Below are 26,676 nucleotides of genomic sequence, written 5' to 3'. Positions count from 1 at the left end.
ATCTTGTGGCTCACAACTTGGAAGCATCTGGTGTATTTGATCCACCCCAGAAAGATGTCTTCAGCAGTTCTGTCGATTCCAGGCTTGTGTCATTGCCTTGAAGAGCTCTGCATAAGCAGTGGTTATGAAGAGCTGTATCTGAGTTGTACTTCCACTCCACTCCTGGGCCTCTCCCTGCACGCCCAAAGCTTAGCCTTAGCCATCCATAATTTCTGAGGGCAGCTCCCTTTAAGGCACACACACCTAGCTGTCTCGAGGTATATAACTCAAGTTGAATTCCCGCGCATTTCATGAATTTGAAGTAGCCGAAGGATAAAGAAATTCAAAGTTATTGGACTTTCCTAAAAAGTCTTCGGAGCTCCTCTGCTGTTCCTATCGCCTCCCCTTTGCTGTCCTGGTGTTCCTGGGTCACTGTTGTTGGCGGTTGAGTGCTAAAAGCTTTAAAGTCATCATTTGTCACATTTCCAGGAACACCTAGAATTCTTAAATTGGTTTTTAGTGCTGTACTCTCTGGGTTTCCCAACTAGTGATTGAGGTAGAGCCACTTCGTGAGAAAGTGTTTCCAGTAAACTGTTGCCGTGGCCGTCATCCGTGCTCCATGCACCTGCCTGTTCCCCGAGCAGCTTGAGGATGGGCCCAAATCTTAGGGACCAGGCTGTATGTGTTGATGCCTTTTTACTTGGTGGGCCAGAAGTGAGTCTTCTTTATGTAAGTGTTTGTTACTTCAGTAACACTAGATTGAAGGGTAAGGTGACATTAAAAATAAAGCCAGCTGGACATTGTGATTTGTCTGGTCAACAAGTCAGTCTAGAAGCAGACTTTAAAACAATATTTCTTATTTTATTCCAGTCATATGCTGCATTCTTAGAAAAAAAGAAGGACATCGTAATGTGAATTTGTTGAAAACTCCCGTTAGCCTTTGGCTGTTTAATACTCAAAATAATTGTTTATAGGGACTTCTCTTGCTCTTGTGCAGGGGTGTGTGTACCCAGAAACACGGCTTCATATACCTTGATTATGTGCTGTCAAGTAAAAAAAAAAAAAGCTTTATTTTTTTACTGCTTGCAAGTTCAGTCTTTACAAACACACACACACCCACACACACACAGACGCGCATGCACAAAGGTAAAATCTCGAAAAATCTGACAAAATTTGTATTCCATAAATCGCATCAAATACTGATTAGATACTATTTATTGTATATACCCCATCCATTTTTTTTTAAAATCACAAACACTGTTTCACATAATATATTAAAATAAGTTAGGGCCCCTATGATATTTGCAACATTACAGTATGGTAATACCACAGTACTGAAACTTAGAAAGCTCAGTATTAAACAAACAAACAAACAAACAAAAAACCGCAAAACAAAACTGAAAAAAATGACACTTTTCAAACAAGCATCCTAGAACGATTCATGATTACATTGTCAAGTGGAGAGGAAGTAACATTAAACTGCTTTGTTTAACATTCCCATAGCTCTACTAGAAACTATTTAACGCATTTGCTAGTGAGTTTGTGCGCTGGAGAAACAGAGCAAATGCATTCCTACGGTCACGAAGCGGGTGTGTGCAGACGAGCAGAGTGGATGGCAGCCGCAGGGCTATGCAGAGTGAGGGAAGCACGGTGCAGAACACACGCTCTGAGGCCTGCAGTTTGAGGAGAAGAGAGGGTTAAGTAAACACACGTGGTGATCAATGCCAAATTCAAGTGGTGAGGAGTTCTATGGTAACAGAGGGTAGGAAGAAACCTCTTCATAGTTGGAGATGTGGGCGGATCACGGGAAACTTGAAGAGAAAGAGTCGTGATTCTTGAAGCGTGATTAGGAATTAAACAGGAGGGCTGGGCAGGAACAACCTTCCATGTAGAGGGAAAAGCATTGTTCAGAAGAAAGCTGTGAGGAAACATGTCTCCTTGGAGACCTCACATACAATCAGAGATCTGAACCTGTTTCTATTTTTCAATAGTAGAAGACCACGTAATGTATAGAAGGGGAATGACCCAGGAGATTTTTAACTAGTACTGCCGAGATTGTGATGAGCGGGGAGTGCCAGGGCGTTCGGGCGTTGAAGTTCTCCAGAGGATTCTAACGGCCAGCCAGCCCCGAGAACCACTGGTGTCAGGATCACCTGGAACCAGACACACCTATGTCCCCATCCTAACATGCTCTCCTTTGTGATGATGGACACATAGCTCTGTGAGCCCTTTTTCTTGTCTGAAAAATGGGAGGACTAATAAAGCCCACCTGACAAGACTGTAATTCACTCACACATTCCTTCATTCACTCACTTACTCAGTGTATATTTATTGAGTACTTACTATGTGCTAGGCATTTAGCTAGATCCTGGGGATTTAACAGTGAACGATACAGATATGCACCCCCCAACTCAAAGCAGAAACAATGGAGTTTTTGCCTGTTTGCCCATGGAGTTTATATTTTACTGTTAGGTGAGTTAAATATAATAACATAGGCAAAGCCCTTAGCACAATGCGTGGCACACAATAAACAGAAAGAATTATAGTAATAAGCATGTTTGCACACATTTAGCTAGGGTCATCATGTGAAATTGAATATTGTTTTAATTTCTAATAAAACCTGATTACTATAATGGAATCAAAATATCTCATTTAAAACAAACAAGTGATTAGCCCATAAATGCACCAGCATTAGTAAGATTACAATTTGTTTTTCTCTGCTGAGGGTGTTCACTGGCAAAAGGCAATCATAAGCCAGCCTTCTTTATGCCTTCCAGGAACAAAGATATCTGTAAATCATTATTACAGGGATGTAGTCAGTATCAAATACACCAATTACGTAGTTATATGTTATCCTGTGGATGCTTCAGAGAAAATCGGATGCACTTGATAATACCACAGCATTAATGTCTGTCCTTGCGATTCTGCCGAACCCCTCTGCAGGATGGCTTCTGGAAAGGAGACTTGGCAGCGGCCCCAGTTCAAGCGCCTCACTAATCTGATTAGGGCACTGATGGGGCCAGGCAGTGACCTACCTCCAACAAGGTGCTCTTTGAAAAAGGAATGTGACAAATTTACAAAAACTCAAAATAAAGGAAGGAATGTTGCACTTCCTGGGGGCAGCTTTTGGAATCAAGTTTCAAAGTACAGGGCTATTATTATCATCGATCCTCTGCTGCTTTAGCAAATAGCTCCACTTATCTGGAGAGGGGACAATTGGAGAGAATGCTTGCTGAATAGTTGATGTTTTAGATTTTTCACGCTGCTAGATTTTACTTGAGGACAGTGCCCTAAAATTCTTCAGATTTGAATTTGCTCTGTGCTGCATTAGTCAGAAAATCAATTCACGTGATGACTTTGTAGAAATAATCGGGCAGGAAAATTGTTGCCAGTTAGTGAGATCAATATTTTTATTTAGGAGAAGTATTCTTTTATCTGTGATACGCAACTGCTGTATTATATGCATCATGGATTATAAGTTTATTCAATGAGATTTAACAGAGCTGCATTTATTGGTCACTGGTCCTGTTTCTTAAAATAAGAATGCTTTTCTCTGCTTCTAAATAATGTACAGTGACATAAACATCTTAGTAACTTTCCAGAGTATACATTAAAAATCCACTACCTGGAAATACATGTTAATTCATAGCAATAGGTTATGAAGAGGAATGCTACAAATTGGCTCTGTTCTCTGTATTTTTTTTTTAAAGATTTTACTAATTTATTTGACAGAGATAGAGACAGCCAGCGAGAGAGGGAACACAAGCAGGGGGAGTGGAAGAGGAAGAAGCAGGCTCATAGCAGAGGAGCCTGATGTGGGGCTCGATCCCAGAATGCCGGAATCACGCCCTGAGCCGAAGGCAGACGCTTAACGGCTGAGCTACCCAGGCGCCCCTGTTCTCTGTATTTTAAACTGGTCTTCTGGTCTTTTATGCTAAATTTCGTATAATTTTTAAATACCTACTAGAAAATTAGAGTGCTGGTCTGGTTGAACTTGCACATATTATATCTGACAGTATGTAAGAGTGTATGTTCCACCTGAATATTTTTGAATAGAAGTCCAAGTTCAAGGTAGATTCACTGTACAGGTCAACCCTTGCCTTAGCTGCCATTAGACAGTGGAGCGGAGTAAGATCAGCTGCTGTTCAAGTAATTGTTGATGGACAGATTGCTCTGGACCCCAGCTTCTGGCCGATTATTGATTGTTTATGTCTGGAGCACTCAGGTAGTTTCCAATTGTCAGTGTTTTGGGCAGGGGTGGGAATAGAGATCAGAGGTATTATTTTAGGCCACTTCGTCAGGCAGGAGCCATCGACCTGGCAGGGCAGCTAACTATGGCATTCAAATCAACACGTCTGGAGGCATAATTATAACTTGAAAATCCCAGTGGAATGTACGGTGTATTATTTCTTCTCCCAAGTGAATCAGATTACGTATCAAATATTCTATTTTCCATGGTCTTCTTAGTAAGAATGTATACACTAGCTGCAAAGATTTCATCCTAAAATAATTTGTGAAGTCAAAAGACGAGTGCATCCCTTAGGACAAGGATTTTCAACCTGAACGCTGTTGACATTTGGGGCTGGATAATTCTTTGGTGTGGGGGGCTGTCCCGTGTGTTGCAGACCACTTAGCAGCATCCCTGGCCTCTATGCATTAGATGCAACAGCACCCCCCAGCTGTGACAATCAGAAATGTCTCCAGATGTCGCCACATGTGCCCTACAAGGCAAAATCACCCGTACATACTTGAGAACCACTGCCCCCAAGAAAAAGAACACTTGAATTCCATTGTACTCTTCTAAATACAGGAGAAGTCAGGGCCAGACTAAATAAGGACATATTTTATTTTTTAAAAACATTTCTTTTGAGCTATAAGAATGACTTTTATATCTCAGTTGCATAGGACTTGATTCCAAAGCTCTCTCGAATACCGTGTAAACTCAGGGTTCATCTAACTTCTTATTTCTGTAAGAGGGAAGAATTAGCTACCTTCTAATGTTCCCTTCATTCTAAAGAAGTTTCTGCGATTCTGTTCCTTACCACAGGGTAAAGAATTGTTAAGAAGTCCTTTAAAGAACAGGATCCATTTTGTCCATGAATTTTTGGGTTTTGGAGACAAACATTATTATTACATAAAACAGTAAACTTCAGGAATTGAAACCCCATTGAATTAGGAAGTTAAAAATACACCACCCATAAGGTGGAAAGATATGGTGCTACATTGTGCTTTAAAAACTGGAAAAGCAAATCGCTAAAGTAGCTTTCAGGTAAATTATTAAGTTCTACTCAAGAACAGATATATTTTCTGATATGCAAATCTTCATATCACAAGTAGAAACCACCCTCCTATATCCATGGAAGCATTCCTGGCAGAAATTCTATCTTGTGACATTTCAGTCAGTGCTATCTTGTGTATTTCTTTGAAAAATCGTGTAGCATTTGTTTAGTTTTCTGTTTCAGACTTCACATTCAGAATGGGTTCTCCCTAGTAAGGTAAATTCTTTGTTAAGTATTTCACAAGGGTGTGATAAGCTGGTAGAATATTTATAGTTTCTCCAGAAAAACATGCAACAAGTGAATATGCCAACACTTTACCTTATGTGTTCAAAAGAAATTGTGTCATCATCATCTTTCACATATCCCGTGAGATTTATTCACAGTTTATATTGACTGTGAAACTCTGTTGGCCACTGGGAGTTCTGCCTTACTTATTCCAAATAATAGGATACTTGCAACCCATTAACGGTTGTAAACAGATCTTTCAAGTTCATCTGACATAGCAGTTATAACATGTATTTCTTAGACAAGTTTCTAGGATTAAATCAGGACAAAAATGGAGATGAGGTGACCACAAGGAAGTTACTGTATTGAATAACTGATCTATTATTCAAAAAGAAATTACAAGTATTATCGATACCGAGTTTCAAAATCCCAGCAGAAATTTATTATATTTTAGAAAAACATTGACTTAATGAATGCTTATTTAAGAAACATTTTTATCCTGAGTGGGAGTAAAGAAACACAGAATTAAATGGGGGGAGGGAGGGAGGGAAGGAAGAATGAATTGTGGATGGATGGATGGAAGGATGCATGGATGGATGGATGGATGGATGGATGGATGGATGGATGAAGGATCGATATATAATGTAGGCTATCAAATTCGAGCCAAGACCTGTATCTTAAATTTTGCTTTTTATTTTATTTTTCAGCCAATGTTTTCAGTTGCACCAAGCTTAGCCACCAATGCATCAGCAGCCTTTAATCCCTACCTGGGACCTGTGTCCCCAAGCCTGGTTCCAGCAGAGATCTTGCCGACCGCACCAATGTTGGTTACAGGGAATCCTGGGGTCCCTGTACCTGCGGCTGCTGCAGCTGCCGCACAGAAATTAATGCGGACAGACAGACTTGAGGTAGGAATGATGAGTCCATTTCTTCATGGACTCCATTCTGATTTTCGAAGTATGCTGTTTGTTTGCTTCTTCCTTGGCCAAAAAGGTTAAAAAAAAAAAAAAATTGAAGCAGAGATTCTGGTTTAGTGTTTGGAGCATTTTGTGAGAATTGAGGTATGCTGTGTTTGACAAATGGAATGTGTATAAAAGCCACGGCATCCCTATGTATAACAGTGGAGAGGACCTTGAACCCTGGGGTCAAACTGCCTGTTCGCCTCATTATGTCTCAGGTTCCTCATCCTTAAAATGGACGTAATAACGGCACTTCTCTCAAAAAGTTAGGCCAATGTCTGGCACACAGCAAAGGCTCCCTAAATGTTCATTGTTTGTGTTGCTTCTAGTAAGAACAAATTCTGTTCCTCCCCTAACACTTTTGCTCAGTGACTATGGATCAAGCATTTTAAAATTTATTATTGCAAGTTTCCTCGCAGGCCTCACTGTATTTTGGTTGGAATAGCAAGGCGTGAAGTGTGCTCCGATAGAAGTTTTTAAATTGAGAATTGCATCATGCTCTAAGTCTCAGAGGCAAGGATGATCAGATGTATGTGCTTTGCTATTGCAGCACGATAAAGAAATGAAAGATATAATTCTTATATTGAAGGGTTGTTCAGAATTTCAGCATGGCTATAAATTAATGGATTTGGTAAACTCTACATGAAGAAAAAAAATGGCAACATCACTGTACAGTGAACCTCCAAAGCCTGGCATTCGTGTCCAAATAAGGAACAAAATGACTCTTTCTTCTTTTCCCTGGTTAGGATGAGGCAATACTTCAGGCTGAGAAGTTTTGAGTGTTGTTAATTACTGAGAAAGAGGCAAAATAAGGCTGTTGTGTGAACATAATTGACACTAATAATTTATCAGTTGAGCAGGAATTCATTTAATAAGCACCAATTTCTTGTTTATAGGGTTTCACTACATGCATTGTAGAAAGGATCTCAGATTTCAGCGTCGTTACAACTGCCACCACCTTTTTTGACTGTAGTAACAATAGCTGGTATTTACTGGGTATTTACTATCTACCCAACAGGGCGTTAACCCATCATGCATCACATAGTTCATCTTCAGAACAGTCTTCTGAGGAACATGCTATCATTAACTCCATCTTACAAGGCAATATGTTTAGGCGGAAAGTTGTGGCACAACTTATTCGAGGTCATGGAAAGGATGTTCCAGTTGGGTATGAACAGAGAACTCCATTGTTAAACAGTGTATAACTCGTTTCCATGCAGGTGATAGCACAGAGAGGAAGCAAGCAATTTCGGCTCCTGTATATTCTTTAGAGTTGTGTGTTTTCTTGTTCAGACTTAGTTCTTACCTTTCGTGAATATTGTGAAAAAAGCTACTAATGAAGGGAGGACCAGAAGGAGAATTTAGAAAGGACTTTGCGACCTGGTTGCACGCCCCCTGTGGACCAAGGACCTCCGTGTACTGGAGAAACCCTTGACTTGTGGGTGGTTTGTCACTGTGCAGTCGTACTTGCTCACTAGGAAACTGATGCTGTTTGCAGATAAGTTAGGAGGAAATTTAGAAAATTATAAATATTTAAAAATTACTGGATGCTTACCATGTGAATCACCTTCCCTCTCCCTCAATCTTTCTGAAGCATACCTTGGGTTCCTAATGTGTAATTGTGGATTGAACAGAACCCAGTAGGCAACCCGGGATGAACTGTAATGAATTAGTTATTAGGAGGAGACAATATTTAGAAAGCTTAAATATCTCTATTGAAATCTCTTTAAAGGCTGAGTTGTGTGGTCAAAACTCTTACAAACTAATCCTCCCACGGTTTTAGGTAGTCTGTAATTGGTTGTATTTTGTATAGTGTTTAATCAAAATGACAACTTCTGGGACACCCGGGTGGTTCATTTGGTTGAGGGTCTGCCTTCGGCTCAAGTCATGATCCCAGGGTTCTGGGATCGAGTCCCACATTGGGCTCCTTGCTCAGTGAGGAGCCTGCTTCTCCCTCTGCCTGCCGCTCCCCTTGCTTGTGCTCTCTCTCTGACAAAGAAAGGAAATCTTTTTTTTAAAAAAAAGACAACTTTTATCATTGGTTTTGGGTTTCTGTCTTTGTGTGTGTGTGCGCGTGCGTGAGGCACAACGCTGTGTATTTTGTCTTCTGTACTCTCAAGTGGCTAGCGCTGCATGACTGTCATTTCCTCTCAACCTGGATTCCTCTTATCTAAACGCTTGATGGGGGGAGGGCAGCTTCCTATCTCCTCCCGGCTAACAGATCTGCCGCCGTGTCAGTTACAGTCTGTTAGCATATTGCCTCGGGAAGCTCAGGGGCACGGCTTTCTGCTCCGCACTGAGATTCTAGACACTCCGCTCTCCAGCTTATCTCCTCTCGCGCTGATTGCACAGCACCCTGGGATCTGAATGACGTCGCGGGAAGCGCGCGCGCGCGCACACACACACACACACACACGTGCCGATTGGCTGCATGTTTGGTTACTTGGGTTTAAATCTATAGTTTATCTCGTGGAATTCTGAAGTACGTGTCTGAATTTTGAGTCCCTTTTAAGGTGAAAAAAGTTTAAATTAGTGTAAGTATCGGCCAGCTGTTCTTGCCACTCCCTTCCTTCTCTCTCTTTGCTGTGCATGGTTAGACCATAAGGAAATTCAAAATACCATAGAGTATCAGCATTCCAGTTCTTCTGTTTGGAAGAACTGACGCATATTTACAGCACCCGATGTGAGGCTACAAAAAATGTTAAATCCAGCAACAGGAATCCAAGAATAGCGGTTTTGCTAATTATAATTAGGTGAGTAGCCTTGGGTCAAGTTTTTCATCTTTTCTGAGCTTCACATTCCACACATATAAAATTAGGGGATTGAACGAGATAATCTGTAAGATTGCCTCCAGTAAGAACGTCCTAAGGGACATTTAGGTTGTCTTTTTGCTTTTCATGCCAGCTATAAGCTATTGAAAATTTCATTTAAATATAACATTTAAATAAGTATATTTAAATATTTACATTAATTGAAATTTATAACTATATATTGCACATTTTATTAAATATGTAGATGTAAAACACACACATAAACTTTGTATCAGTATCCCGATTATCCGTTCTTTGTTGGGTATCTTTTAGGAGACTGTAGCTGCATACTTCCTATACTATAAAATTCAGTATTTATGCTATTCTCTAAAGAGGAGCAAATCTCTTAAATATTGGTCACTGAAATAAGGCTTTTAAAATTCCGTTTTGTGACTTTGGGATACCTTTTTGTAACTTCCAAGCAGCAGTTTATTTTCAGTGATTATTTTAAGAAATTGTTAAAATCTGTAGGTACTGGAAAGGACTAAGATTTTCAGTCATATCTTTACTTTATTATGAAGAACAACAATACCCAAGGGAGAGCTAGTGAACATCTTTCAAGTAAAAAATATCATGGGGAATATCTTTGAAACCTTTTAACTGCTGTCTTATCCTTAACAAGAAAATGTCCACATCAGGATAGTGCCAAGCTCATAAATGATACCCAATAACTTATTAAATGAAAGCATAAATGAGCCAGTCAACCAGTTAATTAATTAATCACAAAAGACACATGCTTTATTCAGAGTTTAGTGTAATCCAACAGAGAAAATAAAACATGACGAATTTTTAACATTTGTTAACATTCTCCCTGGGAACATGTTTACATTCTGAGCATTCCAACTACAAAATACGGCGTCTCGTTCACGGCCCTAGTCCTAGAGCAGTGGTTTTCAAGTTTTAATGTGATTAGAATCACTTGGGACGATCGCTAAAAATGCAGGGCCTCATCCCCATAGACTGATGCAGGAGGTTTTCAGTGGGGGTTGGGAGTCTTTCACAAATCTGCCTGGTGATTCTAAATGCAAATAGTCTATAAAATACTTACTCCACAGGATGCCAACACCTGCTATTTAAGTCTTAACTTTTCATCATTTACCTTATGTACAGTTATTTGTGACTCAGAATTAAAAAACTTGCCTCCTCCAATACACTTAACATTCGACATTTTGTTAAGTTACTAAGAACACAGTGCACAAAATGAAATATTTCAAGTAAACTGGTAATTATCAAGGTCATTTATACTGCATAATAGCATTAATCAAACAAAAAACTAACCAGTGGCCCTATATTTCAGATGCTGATGAAGATATTAGGTTGCTGTTTGGTTAACTGCATCATTTTTATATCAACAGTGTATATGAGAAGAACATAGGATATATTCTAGGAAGGTGGGCACACCACTTGACTTCTGATATTTTTCAGTTGGAGCTGGTTTGTTTTAAAGCAGATTACTTTTTTGCTGACAGTTTTATCCTACTGACGTAATCATGACATGAGTACCTATTTAGGCCATTGGATGCTGATTGCTTCCTCTCCTTATGGACACAGAAGAGTCTAGTGACTTTTTTCATACAGGCACAAAACAATATGGTCCTGATTGACTACATACAAAACAGAGCATTTAAAGCTAAGTGAGGGTTCAAGTAGTAGTGGAAGATGTGCCTAGCTTAGATCTTTACAGGCGTTTAATGGATTTGTCATGATCTATTGCATAGAAAAGACATTTGATTCAAAATAAGATTAGAAAAGCAGATGTTTTTAATGAGGTTTATGTTGATAGGATTATTTGATAGAATTATTTATTGGCTTATTGATAGGATTTGATAGGCTTATTGATAGGATTATTTAATTTTGTATTTTTGTGGAGGGTGGTTAGCTACTGTTTGTGTGACATTTTAATTTCTTTAGAAAATTACTAAGAAATCTGATGAGTTTTATGCACACAGGTCTGTGCAGTTTATGTTTTTAATCTGTCATAAGGCTTTAGAATGTCTCCGTAAAATATAGTTCTACCCCCTTTAAAACATCTAGTCCATCAGTTACTATTCTCTGTGGCTAGCTGAAGCTTTGGGAGAGAAAAGAGTTGTAAGTTGTTTAAAAATACAGTAATTACTAAGCTTAGCCACTCATTTTTGCTGTTCTTCCACTCATTTCTTCCTTCAACATAAACCTTAAACTTCCCTATCTTCATTTATCCAGAAGAAGTAGTAAAAGTAACTATAGATTTCAGCGTTGTGGCATAATGACGAGCTTGTTTCAGAGTTGTGTTTTCCTGTTCCATTGGTTTGTATCTTTCGTTCGTAAGAATAAATACATGAAGACCTGGAAGTGGATCAAATGGAAGGTTCCTGGGCTTATTTTGTTTTGTTTTGTTTTGAGTTGGCCATTCTTATATATTCAGATTTTTTTTAATTACATGAGATAAAGCAGCAAACTCTTAGCTATATTATGTATTAGAAAAATGCTTGTGCTCTCTGGCCTAATAGTAATGAGGGATTCTGCCTTTTAGATTTCGAAGACGATTCTCATTTGATCTTAACAGAAATCTTCTGAGGTAGCTGACATGGCTGTCTGAAGTTCAGATGGACCAAATTTGTACAATTAGTAGATAACAGATTGAAACTAGATATGACATCATCAGATGTCTGTCTTGGGAATTTAATTATATAATTAACTAAGATCATTACCCATAATCACCAGAATTTTAAAATGTGGAGACTATAATCCTTTTTGAGTTGAAAATACAAATAATTCTTGGCATTAGCTTGTATATTCATGACCACTAATGCTGTGGATACCTTGATAAAATCATTGATTATCCAGTATTCCTTTTTTAAAGTTTCATATAGCTCAAGCTTAATGGAAAATAAAGTCTGTGGTGCTTATTTTTGAACAACAGGTGCATGTGTATGTGTATGTATATATATACACGCACACACACATACACATGTATGTATACATATATACATACTCCTTAAATATTGATACATATATGTAAGCTTATAATAAGCTCCATAGTATTTGTCATGAAACTCTAAAATGACTTCCCAAAATATTAAAGTACTCCCTGTTCCTGTTATGATAAGCTCTCTGTTCCTGCTTTTGGAAGTTATTCTTCAAAAATGACTGAGTTAAATATGGTGAGCACAAAACATATTCCTTCAGAGAGCTCTCTCCTTAACAAACAGGCAAATGACTGTCCAGTTTTGGGTAAGTTCAAACATTGACATTAATGTCCTGAGAATCCCAATGCCTTAACTTGCAGAACATTGCTGAATTTAAGACTACTTATAAAACCTATTATCATTCTGACCATTTTGAAATATGCTTGTCACATTCATAAAAAAAAAACAAAACAAAACCTACAGGTCAAATAACAGAACTGTTTCTTTTAGCCAGATTTATATTGTGTGTTTTCAGCTATCTCTCCATTATCTTACTTAGTATTCATGATTCCATAGCTGGTAGCTATAAGAACTAGATAAAACCCACAATTTCTGATTCTAAACTCTATTTTTTTCTACTATACCACTGCCATTTAATTAACAAAAAAATGTCTACATAGAATAATTCACATTTCTTTGGGAAGTTTTTCTAAGTACTTTTTTCTTTTGATTTTTTTAAGTTATAAACTTTATTGCATAGATGGTTCTGGAAATGGAGTTTAGTGTTTAAATGTTTTCAGTGAAATTCTTTATTGGAATGATGGGTTTTAATGTAAAAGTAGACTCATCTATTTTGTAGGAAAATATATTAAACTTACCTGATTTACAAAACAAATCCTGCCTTAATGTTTATAAAGTAAAAGACTCAACAAACCTTTTCTTGATTGAAACACATTATGTGTTTAGCTAAATAGATGGAATTATTTTAATCTGTTTGAAAACCACTTACCAGACTATAAAAAGTACTTCTATTGTTGACCCACTCATGCCATTTCCGCAGATTTAACCTTAGAAAATGGTTTGTTAAATGTCTATAGCCGTGAATATATTCTTTGCAATATTATTTGTAACATGAAAATATCTAGAAATAATCTAGGTGATCTCTGAAAGAGTGACCTATACTATGCATATCGGTTTGATGGAATTTGATGCAGCCATCACAAATGATCACTCCGGACATTATTTAGGAAAACAAAAAAATCCCACCATTGGGATTCTCAGAACAAAACAGATCACCAAGTAGTAGCTGTATAATCATAACAACTCTTTGAAAAATGTGTGCCTGCAGAAGAGTGAATGAGAAGAGACAAAAGAACCACAGTGTTGTTAGGATTTTAAACCTATTGTGTTTTAAGTTCTCTCTGTGTTAAATCGTTACAGTTTCTTATCCTGATTTGAGTTACAAGATTAAATTTGTTGACGTTTTCTCAGCCACTTATATCCTTTGCTAATATAATATTACATCTAAGGGGTTTCTTTTGGGGATCAGCATAGTCTAAAGTTTTCTTGAGTTCCTCAAAGACCCAGGACAAGCCCAAATTCAACAGTCAAGGGGTAGATCCTGCTTTATTGATGGTGATCATTAGACAAAAATGTTGTCTTAAAAGGCCTGGGAAATTCGTTCTGTTCAGGTAGGTACCAGTGACACAGGTGCAACCTGGAGTGGGGCACGCTTCGCCCGTGCCTCTGGCAGATAGCTCTCAGCAGTGCAAGTTTTCATAGGAGAATTTCTGTTTTTTGTTTGTTTTTTTTCAAAAGCAGAAATAATGGGAGAACAGCTATTTCAGTATATTTATTCTGTTCATTTCTCATGTTGGGAGAACTTGAAGGTAGGGGTAACAAAGACCATAAAAAAAGAGCAGATCCTGACAAAGCAGTTGACTAAATCCCTTGAACCTTTGAAAAAGCTGGTTTTAGGACAAATTCTCCGTGGACTCCTAGTTATCAATCCCCTTAAATACATTTAGAGTTCTCCTGAACTGCATCTTGCAAGAGAGGAAACAGTAGAAAGTTTTAATAAACCAGTCCTTAACCTATAGGAACCACACACTCACATGCAGGAAGCGAACGTGGAGGAATGAGAAGGTGTCTCAGAACGACCATTTGTATGTAATTGGAATCTCGGTTTACATCACTGAAAGTAAAAAGAATGTTGAGACAGAGAAACAAAAAATCAAAAGCCCAGCCCTCCGGTTGTATTCTGGGAGACTCACGCTCAAATGTCTAGCACCAGGCACTGGCATAATTGCTTTTTGGAAAATAACAAATCTTAGATTTTAATAGTGATTATGAAAGAGCCCACAAATGGGCTGCTTTCAGATCTTTCTTGTCAGTGTGGCCAAGAGTAAGATAAATCGACAGATAGGGTGTCCTCTCCTCTGTTGCCAGTTCCTTCGTGAGCATGCTCAAGAAAGTGAGAGTTCCTGGAGAACTAACCCCAGAAGTGTGCGCATTCATGTAGTTTCCTATTGCTCGAGCTGGCGTGGACACGGGTTTGCCTCAACACAAAAACTGGCTTTTTGTTCGTACGTCATAGTATAAATTCAGCATAAATTTCATATACATACATGAGAAGTTTTTGTTCTCAGTTCAGTGTGCGTCTGTCTTCCTGGTGGTTTTGTTGAGCCTAATCCAGTTACGTGTTGGTTAGGGACTGGGGATTTGTGGTGTAGAAAGCTCGGCAGCTGATTCCAGCGCTCAGCCAGAGTGGAGGACAGTGGTTCAGGGGAACAGCTTCATTACTTTTGCTTTTCAAATTAGAAACTCCTGGTTACCCTTATTTTCTTCTGTTCGAGAAGACAGATGCAATGAGAAAAAAATAAGAGGGTCTTCTGTAACTTCCTAAGCCATCTTTGGATTCTTAGTCTGTCTCAGAGTGTCTGGCCTATAGTATTTATTCAGTAAATTTTTTTAAAGTAAATAAAGTGAATGAGGTGATGAATAAAGTTGGTTCCTTGCTGTGTAGATGGAATACAAGGCTTCAGTTAGCTTGAGGTTTAAAAATAGTGCAAGATGTCATTTATAATGCTCATTTTCAGATGTAGCATGATACAAATTATAGCGGTCTTCTCAAAAGGAAGCACTTTGCTCAATAATGGGCTATGGATGTAATGGGGTAAAGTACCTAGGATTGAATGTGATCATTTTATGTACACAAATCCAAGAAAACCTGTGCTTTTAAAATCGTAACACGGTTCCTGTTTCCCTTTGTTGCTGTACTCCAAAATAAAGTGCTTGGGGTCTGTATATTTTCTCAGTTTGTGAAAAGATACGTGAAAAATAAAAACTGTTTCCTTGAAGCACAAAGTAGGAGCATGAAAATATTGAAAGGACATTCTGTGTTTTAGATGGCCCTCTTGTGGTAAAAAGGTCAAACTATCCCAAATGAAGACAGTGCTGGCAACCTCCTGATGTGAGCAGCCATCGTGACAAACTTTCATATTAAGAGTCAAAATTGAGCAGACTCATGAGAAATGATCCATTTTCACTCTTTCCCCAGGGACTCCATCCAAAATTAACAGATACAAAACAAATAGTAACAAAAACTAATCTTCTTCTTCTGCTCCATGTAACTACCAAGTGAATCTCTATTGATCAGAAACATAGCTCTTGGAACCATTTTACTAAAAAGCTATCAAATTTTACACTTTTACTCGTACATAATTTCAGATTAGCACAAAAGTTGCAAAAACAGAACCAAGAGCTCCTGTCCATCCGTCAGCCGGCTTACCTAAATGTTAACCACTCACACGACCGTGTCATCACTTACAAAACAAATTAGCGGTGATATTCTGCTATTGGCCAATCTGCAGACCTCAGTCAGATTTCACCAGTTGCTCTACCAATATCCTTTCCCCGACCCCAGGATCGTTCAATCTGTGACAGTGTCTCATCTCCTTTGCCTTTCACAGCCTTGACACTTTGGGAGAGTACCGATTCGTTATTTTGTAAAACATTCCCCCACTTCAGTTTGTCTGATGTCTTCTCATGATTAAATTTAGGTGATACAGTCTCAGCAATAATACAACGAAAGTGATATATGTGGTGGCCTGTTTTTCGGTGGGTCCTATCAATGGGTGCATGATTCCATTATGTCTTCTTCCTGGCGTTATTAACTTTGATCACTTGGTTAAAGTGGGGCCTGCCAGGTCTCTTCACTGTAAAGTTACTGCTTTTTCCCTTGGTAATTAATAAGTATATCAACATAATTTAAATTAGATGTCTTAGCTTAATTAGTATAAAAAATGCGTTTTCTTTCTCATGGAGATCCTACTGAGATGGCATTATAACTTGTGTACTCAATGAGGAGCTCCTCAAGTTATTTGGTGCTGTGTGTGTGTGTGTGTGTGTGTGTGTGTGCGTGCAAATGATCTTTTCCCCCCTTCACGTGTGGCCTTCTACCCCCAGTCTTGCCGTGTAAGTTAAAATCTTCGGAAAGATTCTCTTTGCTCATGTTGACTGAGCCCCCCTGCGCTTAATGACCTCATAGGTATGTCGAGAGTACCAGCGAGGCAATTGCAACAGAGGAGAAAACGATTGTCGGTTTGCTCATCCCGCTGACAGCACAATGATTGACACCAATGACAACACAGTCACCGTGTGCATGGATTACATCAAAGGGAGATGCTCGCGGGAAAAGTGCAAATACTTTCACCCTCCCGCACATCTGCAAGCCAAGATCAAGGCTGCCCAATACCAGGTCAACCAGGCTGCAGCAGCTCAGGCTGCAGCCACCGCAGCTGCCATGGTGAGTAGCCTCATCAGCTCTGTCTCTGTTAGCGTCAGGAAAGCGAAGTGAACCACTGTATCTGACTACAAGCTATTCATTTATTAACCTTTAAAAAAAATTTTTTTTATTTTTTTAATTTTTTTTTTTTGCTGAAGATATGTTTGTTCAGGTATCCCAGACAATACATAATGAAGTTACCATTCACAGCTGTGAGGGTAACTCCTCCAATGGTTCAGATTGCTCCTAGCCTTGGCCTAACTCTTAATACTCTGTCTTATTCTGGATGTAGGGTTTCTGAAATTTCTGCTTTGTAAAGAACACCTGTCTCCTTTTCAATTTAACGATATTGCCATTTTCGGTCCTCTTATTTTTCTGTGTGCCATCTAATCAGCCATTGTTCCCCTTCGGTGTGTTCTTTTGCACATCAAGGCTCTTCTCTACATATATCTTGCTTTTAACAATGACATAATCTGGAACTATTTAGGAGACTCGCTTAAGCAAAATCGTTTTGAGGAGTAGCCACCAGATTTTCAAACAGTTTGCTATCTAGATCGTCTTCACTAATATTGTGGCATAAACATAATTGTCAAACTAGAGAAGCTTGACTATGCCATCATGTAGAAAGGAGAAGCAGCACTCGAGGAGTTAGAGATTGAATCATTTAGAGCAGGTACCTACACTCTAAAGGTAAATTGTAATGTGATCTAATAGCTGATTTTAATGAGTCCATTCTTTGTTCTTTGCTTAGCTGTTTTAATGTTGTCCTTTTTTTTTTACATAAATATATATATGACTTAATCATGAAAATATTCATAAAACATACTGTGTGGTATTCACAGCACAGTAAAATAATCACGAGAGAGGTCTTTTCTGTGTTTGTTTACGGATACTTGAGCAAAAATACAGAAGGCAGACTCTCTCCTCCTCTCTTCCTTTCACTCTTTTTTTTTTTTTCTGTTAGAGTATCTTGTTTGTAATTAACTACAAAGAGGAGTTATCCTCCCAATAACAACTCAGTAGTGCCTTTATTGTGCATGCTTAGTCTTGTTATTCGTTGTATATGGCATTCCGATGATTTGTTTTTTTATTTGTTTTTTCTCACCTACCCAAAAATGCACTGCTGCCCCCATGATGCACCTCTGCTTGCTGTTTATGTTAATGCGCTTGAACCCCACTGGCCCATTGCCATCATGTGCTCGCTGCCTGCTAATTAAGACTCAGTCGGCTGTCAAATCACTGAAGCGACCCCTCGAGGCAACCTTTGACCTGGTACTATGACCTTTCACCTTTTAGCTTGGCATGTAGCTTTATTGTAGATACAAGTTTTTTTTTTTTATCAATTTAAAAATATATATTCCTTTTTCTGTTATAAAGTTGTAAAGTACAATGAAAAACTGAGTGTGGTTTCCTGACAAAATTAGTGGAAAGACTATACTATAAGTACCTGGATGGATATCATACCATGAAAGATTCCAAAAGCCCAGCAGCCCACATTCAGTTTAAGTACATTGTAGAATGTTCTAGTGAAATACTTTAAGGACATTAAAAATGTATTTTTGACTGTATATTTATGTACCTGTTTGGTTAGCATGGCTTTAGTGATAGAATTATTTATTTTTTAATATTTATAGTTCAGTGTTTAAGAAAAAAAAACTTGCATGCTCTGGGACATTTGCATGTCTAGGTAGGTCTGGGGGGAGGAGCAGAGTGGGGTTAGTTTTTATTTTACCTGTTTCAGTCACTCTGTACAATTAACTATTAACATTGCTTATACTCGTCAATCCTCATGGAGCTCGCAGTGCAGCTTTTCTTCTTTCCCCAAATCAGTGGCTTCTCACAGAAAGCCTGAAGCATTATGGGACTTAAAACACTTTAACACATTATAACATGTGCTCTGTCCTAGTGGGGTTTTTTGTTTTGTTTTGGTTTGGTTTGGTTTGGGTTTTTGTTTTGTTTTGTTTTGTTTTGGACAAAAATAATGCTTCCTTTAAAGCTTTTATCTTGCCTTTTTTTTTTCTTTCATTTTTGTTGATTGGATTTTTTTTTTCCACCTGGGTAGTTCAGTGCTCTGCTGCTTGCTTGCTCGTGCTTCCTAACAATTTTAGCCTTCAACTGATTTTTCTTTTTTCTTTTTCTCTTTTTACTGGTATTTGTTTTTTATACTCATTCACTAAACAGGGAATTCCTCAAGCTGTACTTCCCCCATTACCAAAGAGGCCTGCTCTTGAAAAAACCAACGGTGCCACCGCAGTCTTTAACACTGGTATTTTCCAATACCAACAGGCTCTAGCCAACATGCAGTTGCAACAACATACAGCATTTCTCCCACCAGGTAAGGGGTCTGAGCTTGTTAATGAACGAATCTGACCAGCTGCAGAGAGTTGTGCTGGTAGAGCAGATAAGCCATGCCCTCAATTTGCAGTTAGCCTATAGATGAGGTGAAAGGTAAGGTGGTCAACAGTGGAAACTTTCCTGAGGTATCTCATGTGGTTTTCCTTAAAAACTAAGAAGTTTAGCTTAATGACAAGTGGATTAAAGATCAGTGTGATGTTTTATATATTTATTTTTGTTTGTGTAATTTGGAATTGAAACACAGTTCTCTCTCTTTTTTTTCCTCCTTCCTCAACACTGTTATATGTCTGTCAAGCTATTTTATGACACTTTCCTGCTGTAAGACCCCTTTGCCTTCATGATTCCATAGAGTAAATTTGAATTCTATGAAATGACACTTGCAGTTTTGGTTTTTATTTTTCAGCCTTTTTGTTTTCAAGGTGGAGAATAAAAAACAAACAAACAAAAACTGACTCTGTGTTCCAGAGCTCTTAAAAATTGCTCTTACTGGTACCAATCAGTACATTGCTTAAAATCATTATTTGCTCCTGAGCTAATATTGAAATAGTCCTACATGGCCAGGGAAGTTTACATCTACTATTGAGTTATACATTTGTGGTTTCAGTTAATTTCAAGTTAGTCACATAAACATACTCGAGAGCTATCCACATGGTATGAAATTTAGAAACATGAATCAGTCATTTAATTACTTGAAAATTTGTTATTTTTACTCTTCACACAGGAGAAATACATATTAAACTTCTTATAATCTGGAAAAATACATATTATTTCAGAAAATACACATTAAACTTCTCATAATCTGGAATTCAATTGATCGGAGACTCTAATCCCATTTTCCTCTTTCCCTCTTAACCTTTCTGAAATAATTGCCATGGGTTCAGAGATTTATTTAATAAAATGATTGTATCTTACTAATTAAATTAATAAATTAGTGATGAGGTATGTAGGTCAGAGGTCCAGCATCATTAGTATATTACCCTATATTGACAGTATTTAAATGCATTAAGTTCATAGTGCCATGAGGGAATGTGAAAATTTATTTTTGAATCATGAACAAAAGAATAAAGTACATTCACATTAGTTTTTACTGCTAAGCAAGACTTTCTATACAGTGCATCTCTGAAAGCTGGCCATCCATGTGTAGACTATGTAGCAACATTCAATGAACTGGAGTATCCGGAGTATTCCATGAATTAAAATAGCATATGCTTTAGGCACCATGGATAAAATATTTGTACTCACGAAATAGGGTCTATCGAGTTGCAGTTTGTCTATTTTAGAGTACAAATAAATCATTTTGATCTGTAAAGTATTTATTGCATTCAGAGGAGAAAATCTCTCTTACATTTTATATATATTTTATATATTTCTCTTATATTTTATAAGATTAAAACTTTTTTCTCAACGTATATAGGTTTTCAGAGATTTCCAGAATTTAATCTTCTTGCTTTTATATAAATTGCCATGCCCCTAGGTTAATGCCATCTTCAATAAATAATCTATCAATTTTTCTGTAATCAGATAGCTAAACAAAGTTTAAAGAGATTGTAGGTAACCACCATAATCTCTGAAGAAATCGAAGATTGTTTTTGTCAGTTTATTTTCATTAAAACATTGCCACTCAAAGTGAATGTCTTTAAAATCTAAAAATAAAAAAAAATCTAACTTCTTCCATATATTATTTAAGGAAATCTAACATTTTTGTCTTATAAAGGGGTTTTACGTTAGTTTCTCCAACAACATGCTAATGACTAAGGACTAAATAAGCTTATCCATTAATTGCATTTATGCCATGATATTTATGACAGTAGTCTCTCCCTAGAAAGGCTTATAGTCTGTGGATAAGCCAGAGCAAAAGATGTTAGGTAAGGATCAAGTCAGGGAAAAGCAATAAACACATTCATAATTCAAAATCATACTTATCTCTCTGTTCTAGAAACTAAGCATTGTTAATTTAAATGAAATGTGTTACAATATATTGAAATGTGCTGAAAATGTTAAGATATATTTGCATTTTTATGATGAATTTTGCATCAGAGATATTCTATATTCTGTCCTTGATATTTCTGATCAATATGATATGAAATTATTACAATAGTAAATAAAATTGCACTTATTTGTAACCCAGTTTTAAAGGGCTTAACCTTTATTAGTCTCATACTCAGAAGTAGGTGATAACCTTCATCATTCTTTTAAACTATTGTCATTATCTGTCTTACGTGCGTGTGTACAAAAAAATTGGCTCTAAAACATTAAAAGGTTAAAATGGATAGCCCATCTTTACTTCTGCCAAACCACTTTGTCAGACAGCCAGAAGGGAAAGGAATGTAATGTAGAGAATGTAAACTAAAATGCCTTAGGGGCCAGGCAGGAAACGTAAACAAATGGAACAAGAAATAAATTAGGAACTGTGGGGTCTGGGAGGCACTTGGGAGCACAAGGCCCGATCTAAAGGGGACAGTGAATGTTTTGACTTAGCCTTTAATTGCCTGGGGACTATCTGCCTGGCAGGTTGTACCTGTTTTACACTGCACCTCCTCTGTGGCTCCATTTACATTATAGGGTAGTTGTGTCTCTGCCTCCCGTGGTTGGTTGTGCAAACCTGCACAGTCTAATATAGTGGCCCTGATGTCCGGGGATGCCAGATCTTCTGACTTTTTTTCCAGTCATTCACCTCATTGGCATGTTTATATGTGAAATTTCTCAATTTTTAAAATTTTTCCAAATAATTCAGTTTGTTAAATGCCCTTTAAGAACTGTAGGAAATCCATCCTACCACAAATTCATGTAATCTCATATACAATACCTGGGAGAAAAGGAAGTTTATTTTCCAAAGACTACATTATTCTGCAGACATACAGATGAATTCTATGATCAGAGCATCCTACCTGCCCACAATATAATAATTTGGAAGGTATATTCTGAAGGCTCTATTGGAACTGAAAAGAAAATAGAAGTTATTTATTTTTTGCAGCTTAGTTTAGAGCTCTGTAGTCTCTTGCTTCAGTAATAATTTCAGGGGTATGTAGGTCTATTTCATTGAAGTTACAGTGAAGCATAGTTGTCTAAATCATTAAAGGAGGTGACTGTGTATACAGACTAGGTTGCTGGCGAAAGATCGGGGTTCAGTGGCAAGCCAGGTGGCTAGCTAAAAAAAATTACTGTATATCATAACTTTTAGTAACAAAATTGGACTTACATGGCATCTACCCATTTATCCATCTATCCTTCCGACCGTCTGTTCTCTTCTTCCCTCTTATCTTCCTTCCCTCCCTTCGTCTTTTCCTTCCCCATTTTCCATCCATCCATTCATTGAATCAATGCCACATGGTATACCGGTATTGACACTAGGGATTACAAATTTATAACCCAGGGGCTAAATCTAGAATCCAGAAATATTTGTCTAGGAGTGTTTAAATAAAAACAAAATGTCAGTCCTTTAGAAGGTCTGCATTCTCTCCAGTTCCAAGCCCCACAACTCCCCATGGCTTCTGGCCCAGTTGTTTCACACATTTTGTTCAAAAGAGCTACCTCTGTTGAGTGCTTGCTCTGTGCCATACTACACTGGATACTTTATATACATTATCTTACTTGTTCTCAAGCAATCCCTAAAGGTTGGCTTTAATAGTCCCATTTTACCAATGAGTAATATGGGGCCTAGAGAGGTCCAGTGATTTGCTCCAAGTTGCATAGCTTATAAGGTTTAGATAGAACTAGAAATCAGGTCAGGTGGGTTTCAGTCAGTCTCTCAACCTCTATGAACTCTTTACATGAAGTCCTAAAAAAGGATTTGGCCTAAAAGATGAACTAGGCCTTATTGATAACCTGACTCCATGACTGGGGTTTTATACCCTCCATCTCATTTAAAAATAAATGGAAATATTACATTAGGTTCCCATTCAAGTTTCTTTTTTTAAGACTAAATTGAGTATTCGTACAGATCATGCATAATCTAGGGTCTACTTACGTTGCCTGTATGAATTTCACCCCCGAGATTAGAGAAGGTAAGAAATATCACTGTTATGTACATCAGTTTATTTTCTTAAATTTAAATTAAGTCCACCTCTAAACTCTAAGTTCACTGTGTTGGATAGAAACACCAGACATTACTAGGATTCCAGGACCCCCTCCTCAACATCTCTTCCCTCCCACCCCCACTCTCAAAGAGAGGTCCTGTGCGGTCCAGTAAGGTAAACAGCCTGCCTATTTCTCCATCTTTTAGCCCGCTGGAGTGGTCCTTGCCCGTGCTTACAGGGTGTCAGCGAGGCAGGCCCTCCAGAGTTCCTGGGGCTGCCTTGGGTACAGGCATGCCTGCCTGAGCTCCTTAGCCTCACAAGCCGCCCATTCCCTTGACAACCTGTACCTGCGGGGTGTGGTTGTGGAAGAACAGGCTGTGCCCAACTACTCACAGACCCGCAGACTCCCCTCCTCCGTATCTTGAGGAATTTTTCTCCCCGTTATCCCTCACCGGTTTTGCTGACTTGCTATCCTCAGAAGCATGCCTCTCTTCTCTCCTCCTCGTATATTGCCCTCAGTGTGGGCTTGTGATTTAAAACCATCTAAAAATACATGTGCTTTAAGCAACTTCAGCTCTGGCTTGTGTTGCAACTTACCAGACATACAGAAACAGAAGGCCAGGAAATTTTCTTTGGGAGGGTGGGAGTGACAGGGGAGGTATAGGGGGATGAAAACAGAAAAAAAAATTTCCCAGCTTGTCACTTTTTTTATAATTAATGAAATTAATGCAGACAGTTTACTTGAAACTCAGCACAGTGATTATAAATCACACTTGGGAGTTTAAATCCAGCTCCACCACAAGTTATAATCTCTATACCTTGTTTTTTGCATTTCTAAAATGGGGATACTAATGGTAATTATTTCATAAGGTTGTGTTTAAATGAGTTTTAAACAATTTCATAAAACAGTCTTTTAAAGCACTTTCATAGGCTGGTCTAAGAGATTAGAATAAGGCCTGGAATGTAGTAAGCACTAGGTTTTTTTTGTTATTACTTGAATTCAGTAGTGCAATGGAATAGAATTCAGCACATTGAATAGAAACAAAAATAAACAGTATGAAGCTGTTGCTGTTTTGGATATCAATTTTGAGAATAATTCGATTGATTGTGAACTTTTAGCCCTAAATGACACAAGTTTAGTCCTAAATGATACAAATTGTAGAAGACCCTAAATCAGCTTTATACTTCTGACCATACATGGCTTGAATTACCACATCCAAATTCAAACCTCCAACCTAATCTCTGTTAAAATCCTTTTTCTCTCTTCTACTTCTTTCCCTTCTCCTTGAAGTATTTTTCACTGTGCACACATCCGCATTTGTAAATTACCTTCCTACTTGTTTTGCCTGCATCTTCAAGCAGTAATGCATTCCTCAGAAACACACCATTCTGCTATGCAAATATCTTCATAGGGGAATTTGAAATTGATAAATACAGTCACTTAAAATTTGCCTTGTGTTGAAAATTAAAGAAAGAAATTTCAATTGGCTATTTGTGCATCATTATTAGTAAATCAACCTATTTGATGTAAAGATGGATATTATGGTCATTTCAAAGTGATTTTTGGTTTCGGTAAGTGGGTCCTACAGCATTATGTCTTCATTTTTGTGAGTTATTGCACCTGGCTAGTATTTTTCATTGCTGCCTTATGTTTATTTGCTGCAAATCCCTCTCAAAACTGTGTGCACTGGTTATAATGGTAATGAGGAAGATAACTCAAACTAAAATTCAAATCATAGAAGCTTTAGACAGATAGGAGAGTTAACTCATTTCCAGCATGTGCAGGCTAAATTATGCATGGGATGAAACATAATAGGCAAATTGCAGCATAATAATAAACAGTTAATTTAAAACATATAACCTGTACAGTATTTAAACTGGCTTTAATATTCCTTGAATACCACATTATTATTTTTCATGCATCTTATCCTCTCTTTCCCAGTCCTCTTGCCCCACCTTGAGAGGATAATGATTTCACAGGATCTAGACCCAGGATTAAATTTCGCTTGCTCTACTGTCTCCAATTAACGTCTTTGTTATTACTGGTCTGTTTTTGTTGTTGTCTTTCACAAGTCTTTGACTCGGTAGTAGTAGCAAATGAGAGAGATCTTCCAGCGTCTCAAAAAAAATGCCTGTCAGGGTGATAGCACTCCACCTGAGAGGATGCCTCCCTAGCTCCTTGACCGAGCTGAATCACTGATCATTGTACCCACAGTCTAACTGTGATAGCAGACTAATTGCAGCTGTTACGGGGATGCCAGTTCAGTAATCTGTGTTTCTCAATGGCAGCTTTGTTTTGTAGGGCCATCACTGACAAGACTCAATTGGCAGATATTTTTCTAACAAATGTTCATCCCAGATGCTGCTAGTGTTTAAATAGGATGTGCCAAGATTTAGATAGAAATATAAAATCATTTGATATTTTAAAACCCAGAAATCTAAAAGAATCTCGTAGAAAGAACAGTAGTTCTTTATGTGGGGAAGTGCCCTGTAGTTGGTAAAAAAAAAAAAAAAAAAAGGAAAAGAAAAAGAAAAAAATTATATTTGTACCGTTGATATGTAAAAGAGAACAGGGACTATTTTAACATCATGGTTGGAACAATTGAAACATCACTGTTAACCCCCCTCCCCCATATGCATTGTATATATCTTCATTATCTCCCATTCAGGGTTTTTATTGAGGTCTCATCAACAATTTTTTGTATGTGCAATTTTCTAGAACGTTTGCTATTCCAAGAAGTCCTGAAGGTCTAACCCAGCAGTGAAAACCAGACTGTTTCCCCAGATACCCATTAAGCAAACCACCTTGAGACTTATAAGTAGATCCCCTCTAAATGTTTTTTCTACATTTAAATTCCAAACAAAGGCAATGAAGAAGCTTCACTCTCTTTTTATGCATAATTTATTGCTTGGTATCCCTCCAAATAAAATTCCTGTACGGATGGATGATCGCCACCCCTTCCATGTCTGTGATGTTGCTGCGACAATGAACAGGGAAATAAAACCAAGGGAATGGAAATGAATGTTTTGGTTCTATTACATTGTCAAGCCAGTTTTGTGCATTGGATTATCTAGCATTTTAATAATACATAATTTCTCTAATTATTTAACATGTGCGCAATATAAAGAAAATGTTAATACAGTCATATGTTAAAGTCAGAAATAGCAAAGCCGCCAGATGGCTAGTAACCAGACTAACACAAAACAAATTACAATATGATTTTTAAAAGAATGAAGCAAGTTCAAACTTCTCCCAAAATACTTTTATTTATAGGCAGCAGTTAGGAGAAACAAAGTGTACCAGCACACAGTTAAACTGGCTTTTATTCTTCACTCGAGACTAGTTCTAATTGATCACTGTGCTATTGTATGATTTGAT

At 37.8% G+C, this 26,676-nt stretch overlaps 1 protein-coding gene across 20 annotated transcripts in view; it reads left to right on the top strand.

The window, feature by feature from the left end:
• The window catches only part of MBNL1 (muscleblind like splicing regulator 1), a 197,002-nt gene that overhangs the window by 159,946 nt on the left and 10,380 nt on the right, over positions 1-26,676 (top strand). For 17 of the 20 annotated variants that reach the window (XM_040636651.1, XM_040636666.1, XM_040636655.1 and 14 more), the window contains 4 exons: positions 6,191-6,391; positions 16,690-16,947; positions 18,145-18,198; positions 19,108-19,261. In XM_040636651.1, the coding sequence (XP_040492585.1) occupies positions 6,191-6,391; positions 16,690-16,947; positions 18,145-18,198; positions 19,108-19,261 (667 nt within the window). Of the gene's footprint in view, positions 1-6,190; positions 6,392-16,689; positions 16,948-18,144; positions 18,199-19,107; positions 19,262-19,576; positions 26,136-26,676 lie in introns of those variants that run through there. The other 3 variants (XM_008706983.2, XM_040636659.1, XM_040636664.1) reach the window with 2 other exon arrangements.

This window comes from Ursus maritimus, unplaced genomic scaffold, assembly GCF_017311325.1.
Source record: "Ursus maritimus isolate PB19 unplaced genomic scaffold, ASM1731132v1 scaffold_20, whole genome shotgun sequence".
NCBI lineage: Eukaryota > Metazoa > Chordata > Mammalia > Carnivora > Ursidae > Ursus > Ursus maritimus.
Note: the sequence above shows the minus strand (reverse complement) of the source record. Positions and strands in the feature narration are given on the sequence as shown.